This window comes from Myiozetetes cayanensis, unplaced genomic scaffold (genome assembly GCF_022539395.1).
Source record: "Myiozetetes cayanensis isolate MyiCay16 unplaced genomic scaffold, myiCay2020 scf6-25, whole genome shotgun sequence".
NCBI lineage: Eukaryota > Metazoa > Chordata > Aves > Passeriformes > Tyrannidae > Myiozetetes > Myiozetetes cayanensis.
Genome location: NW_026087853.1, coordinates 47,042,160 through 47,056,099, shown reverse-complemented (window position 1 = coordinate 47,056,099; position 13,940 = coordinate 47,042,160). Strand labels below are relative to the sequence as shown.

General features: G+C 39.0%; 1 protein-coding gene across 4 annotated transcripts in view; it reads right to left on the bottom strand.

Annotated features, from left to right (window-relative positions):
- The window catches only part of KCNQ1 (potassium voltage-gated channel subfamily Q member 1), a 337,444-nt gene that overhangs the window by 246,446 nt on the left and 77,058 nt on the right, over positions 1-13,940 (bottom strand). For all 4 annotated transcript variants that reach the window (XM_050336525.1, XM_050336522.1, XM_050336523.1 and 1 more), the window contains exons 3-6: positions 6,268-6,394; positions 4,465-4,543; positions 3,448-3,544; positions 2,708-2,848 (exon numbers count right to left, since the gene is read on the bottom strand). In XM_050336525.1, the coding sequence (XP_050192482.1) occupies positions 2,708-2,848; positions 3,448-3,544; positions 4,465-4,543; positions 6,268-6,394 (444 nt within the window). The remainder of the gene's footprint in view (positions 1-2,707; positions 2,849-3,447; positions 3,545-4,464; positions 4,544-6,267; positions 6,395-13,940) is intronic.

Genomic DNA, 13,940 nt, shown 5'->3' with positions numbered 1-13,940 from the left:
GCTATATTATGTATTCTACCACTGCTGCCCAAAGAATTTGCTTAGCAGTGTATACATACACTGAGATAAGAAAAAAGTGCAATGCTGTAAAGTGAGAAAAGGGGCGTGAAAACACTAACAAGGACTTTTTGAAGCATTATCTGCTATGTAAGGCAAGTGCACTTTCAGAGAAGTGAGATCAGCTGCGTTACCAGATGGATCACATATCTATGATAGTGTATGAGACAGGAGCTGTGAATTATCCTCTTCTGCATGTTCAGTTCAAAACAGACTGAGACAGGTTTTCAGGGACCAGAATCTGTGGTGTTTGAGCTATTCGGAAAATTCTGGCTAAAACATAACTGAAACTTTTGTGATTTAACACTTTCAAAAGGCTTTTGTACGAGTTTGAGACTTTTATTAGGAAGAATCCTCACGACCCCCAGATATTCACAGAATCCAGAATGGTTTGGGTTGGAAGCAGCCTTAAACACTACATAATTCCAACCTTCCACTAGATCAGGCTGTTCAGAGCTCCATCCAACCTGTACTTGAGCACTTCCAGGGATGGGGCATCCACAACTTCTCTGGGCTAACTTCTTCACTATCCTAATTTTATAGGGTAGAAAGCATGAAGAATATTACAGTACCAAAACACCAGAAATGGATGGAATCGAATCTATTTCAGTTTTGTTCTCCTAAATCTTTTTTAGCAGTTAGCAGAAACATATTAGAAGGACACGAAATTCTACTTTTAATATTAAAGAAATTACACTACATGTTCGTTGAAGTCTCACACTTCAAGTGGCATGCTGCGACACAATAGAGGCTACAACAGAGAAAGAATATTATGATAATTAAATTTATTGATTAAACAAGTTTACTGCAATTAGGAAGAAAAAAATAACCAGCATGCCTAACTGAGCAATAATTCCCTGAAAGGAGAATATTTCAATATCCTGACAGATCGTGTTGCTTCTGTGGAAGGTTTTACTGTATTTTCAGTAAGCCAATCTGGTCTGTCACATACTCAATTTTTAATGGCTACGCCAATGACAGCATGTGTTTTTAAATGCAGCTACATCTGCCACTGTTAATTACTGAGTCATCTGACCACTGTAGTGGAAAATAAAAATGCCATAATGACATGAAAGCATTGAAAAAGCTACTTGACAGAAAGCCACTTCCTTGTGCTAGACATTAAGTCCTCTGATCCTAAGAAAGCCTGTATTTAACCATGGCAGACAGCAAGAAGAAAGAATCTTGCAGCAGATCATAGTAGCAAAACAATACAACAAAATCTGTTGTATTCAAAAAGGGCTACATATGCATTTCAGCACCAGGAGACCTGCAAGAGACTTGCTCATCAATAGATCTTTCCTTCCTGAAACAGTAAGCGGTACTGTTTGTAGAGAGAAGACTATATAAGCACACACACACAGAGGTTTATTAAAAATATTTCTTTATATATATATATTATATATTATGTGAAACATAAGACTTTTTAGTAGTCTTATTTTTAACCCAAAAAAAAAAAAAAAAAAAAAATGCCTTTTGATTTAAAGCAGTAGAGAAAAAGCTCTAGAAGATCAGCACATTTTGGAAACGCAAGCATGGCATCACTAGTGATGCCCATGCATTTTAAAGATCTGTAGCACTTAAGGTTTGCACTTAGGTTTGTTTTATTAAGCTAATAGAATTAAAGCAGATAAAAACAAGGCACTGCTTGAATTCTAATAAGGAAAGCCAGCTTCCAGAAAGTGCCTTTCTTTGAACTGTACTAGGAAAAGGAAAGGGAAACAACTACAGACAGGAAATCCCAGAACAAAACAGCCAACCTAGTATTTGCGTGTCATGTGAGAAAAGAAAGAGGGACTTGTTACTATTGCAGAAGCAACTAAATTAAAATGTTGACAAAAATATAATCCCAGAATAGAGCTGCTTCACTACAGTGAGTACACATAATAAAGGAAAACACAGAGACAACTGTCACTACAACATCAAGAAAGCAGAACTGTATTAGCAGAGCTAAAAATACATCTACACCGAAGTGTGGCAGCACCTCAGAGAAACCCGAGAAATCTCTAAACAAGATGGTGTGGAGATACAGCACAGGAAAATGCCAAATAAGGATACTATCTGGCTTCCAAAGCAATATGACCACTTTAGAAGAGACCTGTGACCATATTTCCTAAGTATCCTGCATGCTTCTTGCTCCAAAATTAGTTCATTCTCAATAAACTGGAAATTACCATCACAGATCAAATTGCAAAAAATAGATATCTGTTTTAAGGTGAAAAAAACACAAACAACAAAAAGATGGAAAAAAGAAAGCCTAAATACCACCCCTCCACCACCCTCTAGAAAAAACCCAGCTGTGATTTAGGAAGACTCTTACCATCCTAGACAGTTGAACACTACCATGAGAAAGGTAGCAAGAAGTAATCACTGTAACAGTAGGGAAGACAGGATAAAAAATAGAATGCATGTTCTAAATTTCTTATACATAATTTGATCACTTTGGAATCTCATAAGACTACACACACCAAATGAAACTCCCGATCATCTGAAGTATTTTTGTGGTTTCACAGAATTACAAAACCATAAAGTGTATTGAAGCAGTAAGAAGCCATGTCAAAGCGCTGTTCTTACTCCATGCTTGCTTGAATTTTACTCCACATTGGACAGTGTTAACCACTTTCAGCACACGTGAAATTGCTATACTTACTACTCCCCACCACAGGGCATCTGCATAGCTGCCAAACTCTGTTTCTCCAGAATCGTTTACAGCATCTTTCTCGGCCAGGTACACAAAATAAGAGGAAAAAATCAGGCCCAGAAATCCAATGTAGAGAGTGGTTATCAGTTCCTGCAAGGAGAATAAAAATAATGGCATTATGATATCACTGAGACACTTAAACTACCTAGCGCTGATGGATTATAAAAGATAATTGCAAGAGCAGAATGCAATTTCAGCAATTAATAAACATCGACAACTGCCTGTTGGCTGTGAAAATGGTGAAAATATTTACAGCACAGCTGATGACTTGGCCCAGCATGTGCCTTACCTACATGCAGTCAGAGCAACCTCTTCACTTTACAAGCACTAAACCACTTCTGGTCCCCAAAAAGTAATTGGACAACTTTTTCAAGCAGTGCCAGATTCAAAACAACTTCAGAATTTAGATACCTATTTTAAGAAATATTCAGACTAGTTTTCGGAAGTGTCATCTTCTGTTGTTAAGTCCAACTACAAGTCAAAATCTGCCAAAGTCAGTGAATATTTTTAATCTTTTAGGAAATTTTTTTCCCCTTGAACAAGGCAGAACATCCATACTTGGTTAAAATAAATGACTCCACACTAAATACAGCTGACATCATCAGCATATCTGCATATATGCTGTTCCGAATCTGAGGACATTTGCATCGACGGTGCCATTCCTCAGCCTCCTCAGTACCTGTTCATACCTGTCTGTGTATGAACACCACTGATCCCAGCAGCCTCCACGTGCCCCCCTGACGATCAACATGCAGCATTCGTAAAATCTGCAGAAAACGGATGCCCCTGGAACAAAATTTTGGAATTAATGAAGACACTAAAGATGCTAGAGAAGAAACAATGTTGGAGAGGGGAAGTCCGTGTCTTCCAAAGCACCATCTTAAGAGACATAGAGTATTTTATGTTAGACTTGGCACCTATCTCTTTTCACTCCATTCACTGATCTTTCATCCTGTTTGAAGCCATCTTCCAAGACAGCCTGGAAAGATTGTGCAAGGGAAGGACTGACCCTTTTACGTAAGGCCAGTAAGGGTATCTCAAGGATTCAGGAATTTTGGACACAAACAGAGAACGTTCTAGAAATCATTCACTAGATAGGAAACAACAAGCAGAACCAGCTAACTGAAGAGCTGATTTCCTTACCTTTGAGGAATTTCATAGGCAATTTGAACCAGACTGTCCATTAATATTTTAAAACACTGTTTATGGGAGTCACTGCAATCCTTGGGTGTTGCTGCAGCTAATGTGCAGAGCACAGTACAGTGCCATGTACTTTCTCATTCAAGAAAACCAAGTGATGTGACCTCCCTGAGCACAAGGTGGATTCAGGAATTCACAGCCACTAACCCCAGGCATTTTATGAAGAGGCAGCCTGAAGACATCAGAGATACAAAGCTTGAAAGGGCTGCTATGAAACTGAGTCAAGAAACTAAAACAGGATTTGGGTAGAACCCATCTCACTGGGAAAAGGGGTAGGGGTACATGCACCTCTATCCCCACCAGTCATGAATGCATTACAACAAGATTTTATTTCCCCTGCACTTAGTGGGATCACTGTTTCACACATGTACATGACTGCTGATCTGCTTTTTTACAGGACACTGACCAGTGACTTGTTTTCTCCTGCAAGAATTGAAGCAGAAGGTAAAAAAAAGAACCCCACCTTACTCAGATAGCAACACTTTCTTTTATTGCACATCAATTACCTGATAGCTGAGGTTGCAAAGACTTGACCTTTAGAGCCCACACAAAGAACTATCATGGAAGCAACAACAACAATTAAATCTGGAAAATAAAAATCAATTGAAAAAATTAGTTAGCAGCATCTTGCAATATTTCTGCAAGAATGTTACTAGAACCAACTCCAATATTACTTTAACAAATTGAACAATCACTCCTAATTGATATTTTTGTTCATATAGCAAGAGATCTCTATTGTAGCATGTAAAGAAAATATAATATTGAGATATGATAGAAAAATTTTACTGGGATGATTCCAAGGCAGCCACAGTCTAGATGAATTAAGAGTTACTCTAAAGCAGCCTGCAATTCTTATTAGCAGGAGGAATTTAGGTAGTTTCTACCTATTCTCTCTTCTGTGTGTTTTATTTTCTTTTCTGTGTTAGACAGTCTTTTCATTGACAGAGACTTGAGATTTTCATATATAAGAAAACTGCCTTACTACCATTTCATCTCTCCAGGTCTAAAAGGGAGATAAAAATTGGAATTAATGTATGACTCTAATTTAGTTTAAGTCAGTCACAACTGTACTCTAAATCTCTGTGGTTCAGGACTAGTTAATTTTGGAAAGGAACTCTGTATTTTGGAGAATTAAATAGCTCTTGATCCATATCTGGGAAAGCTGAACTGTGTTTTGCTTTCCAGACTGTTAAATTGGATAATGTCTCAGAACCCATAGTGATCTGTGTCTCAGGAGAAATGGACTGTGTCCAGAGTGCAAAGATACAGGCAAAGGCTTTTTTGAAATGCAGTCACACCTGAGATACAGTTGATATTTTTATATATGTATGGAAGGATGCACAGAGAAGGTAAACTGAACTATTTTACGATTGTAAAAATACCCAGGTATGAAATTTTGTAATTTATATTCAGGAAAATTGTAGATAGTTTATCAAAACCTATATCCTGTATTCAACAACAAATAATGTTTCCAAGTAGTTGAAATAACTATGTCACAGATCAAGAATTATTATTCTTCTATAACAATACTTCTCTTCCAAAATCTGGTTTATTTAGTCCATTTATTTTTTAAGTACTTCAGGACAAGGGTCTTTACATACTTCTCTCAATACTGGCTAACAAAATATAGACTTATTTTGGATTATCATGTTTCTTTCAGGGAAACTGTTAAAGAAATGACAAACATCCTAAAAAAAGTAATCGTTTGTTGCATATATGGAATATAGGAATGTAATTTCCAAGAACACTGAAGTAATTTTAGGAAGCCACCTGAAGTGAATACCAAGGGAAGTCAGGTGTCCAGCTCCACATGCATCACTGAAAACCATATTTTAATTCAACTGATACACAGAGTAACTACAGTGCATCTATTGTGCTCTACCATGCAGTAAACAGCTCAATTAGAGTACAAAATAAACTCATAATAAATTACTCAAATGGCTTCTGGGGGAAGAGGGAGGAAAGGCTGTTCAGTATCTTTAAAAAATACAATTGTAGCTCTTGTGCAGTGTCTGGGATCCTGAGGTCACAGGAGACAGGACCACGGCCAAGACTTATTCCTGGCAAAGCTTCAGATCACTTGTGAAAAGAAAACACTCTGCTCTTCTGGGAAAACAAACCAAGCTGCGTTTGTTCTCGAATGACAGTGCCGTGAATTCCTGAAGGGAAATTCAGATCTACATTCATGCTAATGACAAGAGCTCTCGCTCTAACTTGGCTTCAGCTACTGCAGAAATCCGACTTCTAAAAACTTTCAGGGCAAGTTTTACTCATTGTTTACATCAGCTTTGCAAGCTGTGCATACTCACCAATGATTGAAATAGGTTTCCTAGCAAAACGAAGCCTTCCCCATATTCCAACGTATTTACTGCGGCATCCCGCTGACCATAGCCGAACCACATACTCCGTCCCAAAGAATACCACTAACACAATTTCCTAAAAGAAACAGACAGGGAACTGGGTTAATTCTCTACTGTACGGATGTCTTTCATCTCTTTTCAGAATGTATTAGCAAGTGCTAAATAAAATGTAAAATTAGGAAGGTGGCAAATACGTCAACCATACCAAAATGATCTAAAGTAATATAGAAAAACCTGGAAGAGTAGAGAAAGAAAATATTACGAGCAAATTTAAATACTTTGATCACATGCAGTTTAGCTTGTCTACACGTGCTAAAACTGAAAACCATGCTGTGCCATTCACTTTGTCTAATTCAAACAAAAGGTTTCCTGACTGAGGAAAAAAAAAAAAAAAAAACCAAGCACAGATTAGTATTTTGCTAGCTTATTTCATTTTGGGAAGAGCTGTGTTTCACATTCCATTTACCAGATTAGTGTTACCACCCTCTTATTTACACTTGTTCAGTCTTCCTTTAATCTCACATGAACTGAAAAAAGATTTCTAGTACTCAGCACCAATATTTCAGTCTTCAGGTGCACTGAAAATACAGTGAGATCTCTAGAACATCTTTCCCATCCTCTTGCCAATGTTTACGGACTTCATCAGAAACAGAGATCTTAGTTCTGAAGCATGGCTAGTATCAAGCTACTTGTAAACCACAGATCTAAGCTAAGGTATGGCTTTGGAAATGCCTGCAAAGTGATAGCTGTCAAAGACATCTGATATTCTTGTTGATTAGACAAAGGTACAGTTATGTCTTATTAGGAACATGGTCAATGCATAGGTAAACCTCGATTTTGTACAGACCAGGTGAGCATGGCATACTCAGCTTATAGTTTCCTTGAGCTGCAACACTTCCTTATTGGCCACTAGTCACATTCTCTACCAGAGCCAACAACAAAATCTATTTGTTGAAATGGTAAGAGTGGTTTGTAATTGAAAACACAGAACACATGGCATAAAGAAAGAGTACAGCTGAGAAACCAACCTCAAGGTATCACGGTTACATATCATAATGCAGATTAAGAGAACGAACTGCTTATTTCAAAGTGTGATTTAATATAAAGAGCAACTGCAGGGAAGACAATGTGCTGCTGAACATCTTGTCCAGCACCCTCACATTTCTGTAGATTCCACTGCTGTTTTGCATAACAGATTTTCAAACAGGGCTTAGGATTGTACCTACAATTATTTTCTAAACTAGTTGAAATAACCAGAACACAAACCTAGTCCAGTCAAGATGAATGGGAATCATATGATCAGCTTCAAAAATGAAAGGGACATTGTCCTGAATATCGAGCCCTAAATTATTGAAGTTCAACTCTGTGACACTTTCAGAAAAGCTGGTAAAACATGAGCCAGGATCCTTCCCTTAGTTTTGACAATCTCGTAACCTACGCAAGCTGTCAGATGCAGTAGAACAGCTATCGCAATTGTTTATAGTCACCTGTATTCAAGTTAGACTTTTAAGATATAATGAAACTATCCAGATCATCGGTTGTAATAAACATGAAGCTCAGACCCTTTGACCCAGCCAAAAATCTCTTCTACAACTTCCTTCTGAAAGAATCCACCAGAACCTTTTGCCTTTTTTATTATTTGGATTATCATTCATTTTTTCAATAAAATAAAAACATAATGAACAACATAAATCTTAAGAAACAGCACCCACAGCATATCCCTTAAGGAAAGCCTGTGTCTTATGACAGAAGCTTCAAATGCAATGAAACTCTCCCTTTGCCCAGTCCAATGTCATTTATGAACCACCAGTGAATGGCAAAATCCTGAGCTCTGCTTGATATGACGTGCTGTCGAAGTGTCACAGAAAATAAGCACCAGAGGCAATCTTTTCCAATCAAGTGATTGTATTCCTTTCACAGACCTGGTCAATAAACCTTAATATCCAAGTGCTCTTCTGTATGCAGACAGCTAATACATCTCCTTTCACCATGACTGTGAAGGAAATGCCGTTAACAAAAAAAAATACTGACCATATATGGAGCAAAAACTCTCCATTCAGAGTAACTCATCTGAGGAAGGGATGTATGGCTTCACATCATATGTGATAGCACAGTTAATACTGTTCAGATACCCCCAAAAGCAACTACTAAAAGCAAAAGAACAAGAAAAAAAACCCCTATCTTGGTAGGTGAAGCAAAACCCAGAGAAAAGTTAAATGTTTTAGCACAATGGAACCACAAGCAGCACTCTGACCAGGCACTGTGGCCTTGTCAGGACCACAGTTTCAGTTTTATAGCACGAAGGTAGGAAGTGAAAGCCTGGATTGTGCTTTAAAGGCGCGCGTATTCTCTGCGCAGGAAATTTGCATTGGAGTTGTGCGCGTATGTTTTTTAAAGGCCCTCCATGGTTCACTGGATAACAGGCACACCGGCAAGTATGCAAATGGGGGCTGTCCCAAAGACAATGCGACAGACACGCAGTCAATGGTTACTGTCATCCAGCTCTTTGCCTGACATGCAGACAAGCTTAGAGAACATTGATTGTCCTATAGACTCCGGTGACTGGAGGGAACGACCAGTCGGCTTACACCAAGACACATTTTTCACTCCTGACGTTTTGATAAAGGCTTATTGACCTAAATGAGATCCAAGTTATTCAGGGAACATCGGGGGTGAAAGTGCACAAGCTGTTCTTCATGGTCATACACAAAAACGCCAGGTATCCATTAGCAACTGGCAAATTCCCCCTCCCCTGCCCGTGGCTGTGTGACAGACAAAAGTGTTTTTAATATCTTGTGTTGCATAAATCTAATAAGTAGTCTCCTGGGGATGGGGGAGGCTGATGATTTCTGTCTGCACACACTTACATTAGTGACCAGAAACTTGCAGACAACAAGAAAAAAGTATATTAGAAAATTATGCCTTCCTGAGCTAATAAAATATTGCCTGCATTTTCCCGATTAACAGCTTAACATGAAACTTATATGCACTAGAAGAATGCCAACCTGATCCTTAGTTCACTTATGCTGGTGGCAATCAGTGCTAATTGAGCAGCAATACCTCAAATCTGAGAGCTTCAGCAAATCTGAGCTGTACTACAGATTAATTTGGCCCACTCTTCAATATTTTCTCCTTAATGCCCACCTAACACCTACCTACCAAGAGCACTGTATAAACCCTTGTGCTTCTTTCAATGAATCATCTGGAATGAAATGAGGCTTCAAAAAGCTGACATGTGAAAACAGAAAGAGGCAGTGCTGAGAGGACACAGCGGATGTACAGAATGAGCTAAATAAAAAACAAAGCAATATTTAGCACAAGGGAAAATTAAAATACAGAGGAAAATAACTGCCTGCAAAACACTACTGAGCATGGTAATTAAAGCTCAGTGATGGGGTTTTCTTGGTTGAAATTACATACACACGAGAACTACACTGTGCAAGGATCCATTCAACCCTATGTAACTTAATTGTGATTTTCTTTGTATAAGACAAAAATAGAAATACAACACTGAGATTAAAAACTTATATATATAAGTATATAACTTGGTATAAAGAGCCCTCTAAGATATGACAGTCATGTACATACATGGGCATACAGGGTCCACCTGACTTAAGAGGAGATACTTTTTTTTCCTTTTAGTTATTGATTTGTACACGGTACCCTCACTTCTGCCATCCTTCTTGCTCAGCCAAGGCATATTCTTAGTGCCATTTTCAGGCCTCCTCAGCACATAATCCCAACACAGGCAAGTACCAGATTAAACCTGAATGAAAAGGTAGAGAGGATGAACATGAAACACACATGTAGATCCCTTTCTTGAAGAACTCTATCAGTGTCATCACGTCTTCAGCCTCCAACAACTTCTTGCATGTAAACTCACAAGAATTTCAACTAAAAGGAACAGGGAGATGAGTATAACAAGCCTTGGGCCTTTCTACTGAGGCATAGTGCTTGGTGAAACTACAATAGATCTCCAGGTAGCCATTTACCAGATGCCAGGGAATCTGGCATTTCTCATAATTTCTCATAAATACCAGTAAAGGAACTGGAGTCCTCACTTATGCACTGGTGCAGGAGTGGTGTCAGCATGTGGGATACACTTCAGAAGTCTCATGACAGATTTTTTTTCAGTGCATCTTACTACTAAATTCACAGTTTTAACATGGAAACAGAAGTTCCTTTGAGCTGATCAGGTACTACGTGAACAGCCTTGGGAACTGCTTCAAGTATAATGGAAGAGCCAGCAGAACCTTTAGCCCAAGAAAGATATGGCATAACTTAATCACCTGGCTACAATACAGCTCTCATCATCTGATGAAGGCACTTAGGCAGGATCAATAAAAACACAGTTGACTGACAAATATACCCATGCTATCTGTCATCACAGCCCATACCTCCACAGTCCCCAGAGTATTTTGCTAATAAATGCATCATAAAAAGCCCTTCCTATACTACTCAACCCCCACTGGATTGGAAGAGCTACAATGTTGGGAGGCATCCAACATCTGCACTGTGAAATAAAGTACAGTAGCAACTCCAAAAGGAAGGACAGAGTCCTGAAACTTAGCTGAAGAGATGTTTTTAAGCAATTAGACAGATTAATAGCTTGGGGGAAGTAAAAAAACACAACAAAATTGACAGGAAATGGATCATGACACCATAACAACAACTATTTACAGATAAGTTAATTGTCTCTGGAGGCTGAGAAAGCATCTGCATAGAGAATACATTGCCTGAGGCTCTGCCTGTAGACCTCAAAGCTGTAACTGGTCATGGAGCATCACGGATGTTCATGCAACTGTTTGATGTGGGAGGGCTAGATGAGGTCATCTGAAATCTGTTAGGAACAAGAATGCCTTTACTCCAAGTCTAGACTTTTTTCGAATGAACTCCATAAATGTAAGAGAGTAAAATACATATTTTAGGAGCAAGGAGGCAAAGCATACCACTGTGTTGTTCTGATTGGCTGTTGAAGACAACATACAGCTTACTGCATTTGCCATACAGGTGTCTGCCCTAAGAGAAAGGAGAAATGACAAGCACAGGAAAACAAGAGGCATTGGTCAGGGGGACAGCTTTAAGACTCATAAACACATGCTTCTTGTACTGTAAGAATTTCCTCCCATCCCAACATTTTACTGGAAATACAACTTTTATCCATATCTGCCATATCAGGAGGTCTATTACATTATCCTCACTGGAGAGATAAACAACGTTATTCCCATGATTCTGCCAAATCTGGCTTCTTTAAGATTCTAGCTTCAAAGATCAAAAAATTTCCATTAATTCCTTTAAATAATGAAATAATCTCTTGTGTATCTTATACAGGGATTTCATGCCAATCAGCACTATCTCAGTTATAAGATTCTTACAGCCCTGTTTGCACTGAACCTGTTTTTTAGGCAAGGCAACAGAACATCACTGCTACAGAGCTAGTGCACCATCAATAAAGTGAAACAGTAACCTCCTCACAGTCTCAGCCAGCAGTAGTGGAATGAGCACACTGCACACAAGTCTTTTCACAAGTCATGAAAAGGAGGTCTCTGAAGGAGCTAAGAGAGGGGACAACAGATCTGCTGATGGTAAAGTGATGGATGAGATACCTGCCATCAGTCAAGGGTTGATGTAGCTGGATTGGGCAACAAATAGGCTAAGCATCTTCACAAGCATGGATGAAGCATATCTCTACTGCTCAAAGGTCAAAAAAAAAGCAGGAACATGCCTTTCATTGTAAAACAATTATAGACTCATAGAACAATTTGGATTGGAAGCAACCTTAATGATCATCTAGCTCCAAACCCCCTGCCATGAGCAGGGAACCTTCCACTAGACGAGGTTGCTCAAAGCTCCATCCAACCTGGCCTTGAACACTTCCACAGACGAGGAACCCACAACTTCTCTGGGCAACCTGTGCCAGTGTCTCAGCATCCTTGCAGTAAGTGATTTCTTCCTAACATCTAATTTAAACCTGCCCTCTTTAAGTTTAAGCCGTTCCCCCTTGTCCTGTCAACTACATATCCTTGTAAAAAGTCACTCTCCAGTTTTCTTGTAGCGTCTCTTCAGGTTCTGGAAGGTGCTATAAGGTCTCTCTGGAGCCTTCTGTTCTCCAGACTGAACAATCCCAGCTCTCCAAGTCTGTCTTCATAGGAGAGGTGCTCCAGCCCTCCAATCATCTTCGTGGCAACAGGTTGCATTTACACTGAAAGGGCAGCATGCAAAAACTGAACCGCTACAGGCTACACAGTAGTTCTGAGAGAGGTGGAGCTCACTTCTCAGCACACTGTTCACCTGACACATCAGGGCTTGCAAAACGCTTCAGACAGCATTTCTGTATAGCTCAAGTAGGATATGCAAATTAACAGCAGTAAAGGCAACTGTTTCTTCTAAGAGGCCCCTCTTTGTTCTGTTGAGAAAGGCAGGATTTTTTTCCTGAAAGCTGTACTGTGCTTTCTAAGATACAGAGAACAGCAAAATCAGACAGCCTGGGCAAACAGACAGGCACCAAGCTCAACAAAGTAAAAATCCCAACTTGATGAAGTACAGATCAAAAATGAAATTTAAGACAAATGGTTTCTGATATATATGAACACTTACTGAGCAACAGCAAGTCCCAAAAGCGCTATTAAGGACTGAGGATTTTTCTCACCCTACTTAATCTCCTCATTTCCAAGGATCCTGTAAATTACAACTTTTCAAAGGAAGACAAATAATTGCAAGTTCCTAAAAAATGTTTAAACCCAGAACACTTGGTGTTCCTTTAGAAAAGCTTAGTATCATTTGCTAAAATTCTTTATCTAGCAATGTTTGGCACCAAATGATTATACAGGCAACATAAAACAAAATACATTATATCTCTATCACATTTCTATCTTCAGAGGTCCCTAATTAATCCCGAGAAGTTACTGGGTATCATTAAAGTTCCCTTATTAATGTTTTTAATTAAGATTAAATAATGTTTCCATAAACGTTCATGTTCTGATAAAAAGGGATTCTTACCAGGAGACAGCTAGAACAGTTGTTTGTACTGAAGTGTTTCTATTTTCCCCTCAATCACTGTGACAGCACAGAACAACTGCAGTGGAATCATTAAAGAATACTGTAGACCTGTAATTTTAGGTTGAGATTTTTCCAAAGGCTCCAAGCAAGTAAATCTGATTGAACAGGAGTTGGGCACCTAACTCCCTAGGTGCATTTAAAAAGTCTTTCCTTGATTTCCTTAGCTTTCTTCTCACTTGAGGTTTCAGCCAAATCCAAATGCTGGCAGTTGAAATTTTTCCACCAGCCTTGGAAGGCCTCAGATGTCAGTGGTGTAACTTTGCACGTGAAGGCACAGCCCTGGAGCACAGCTGCGCTACAACAACTTTCCACACCATCACCCCTGCACAAGACTCTTCATAACACAGTTGTCTTTAGGTTTTGAACTTAGTTGCTGATGACATCCACCAGGAATTTACAGACATGAATTAAGCTCGGCTTCCACTTTTAGTTTATGGCACTGCTTTTAGTGTGGAGTTCTCCCCCATCACAAAGTATGCTCAAGAACTAGGCTTCAAACTCAAAGTATTTGGCAGGAGAAAGGAAGTGTCAACGTGTTAACACTGATGCAAAAAAACAATTAA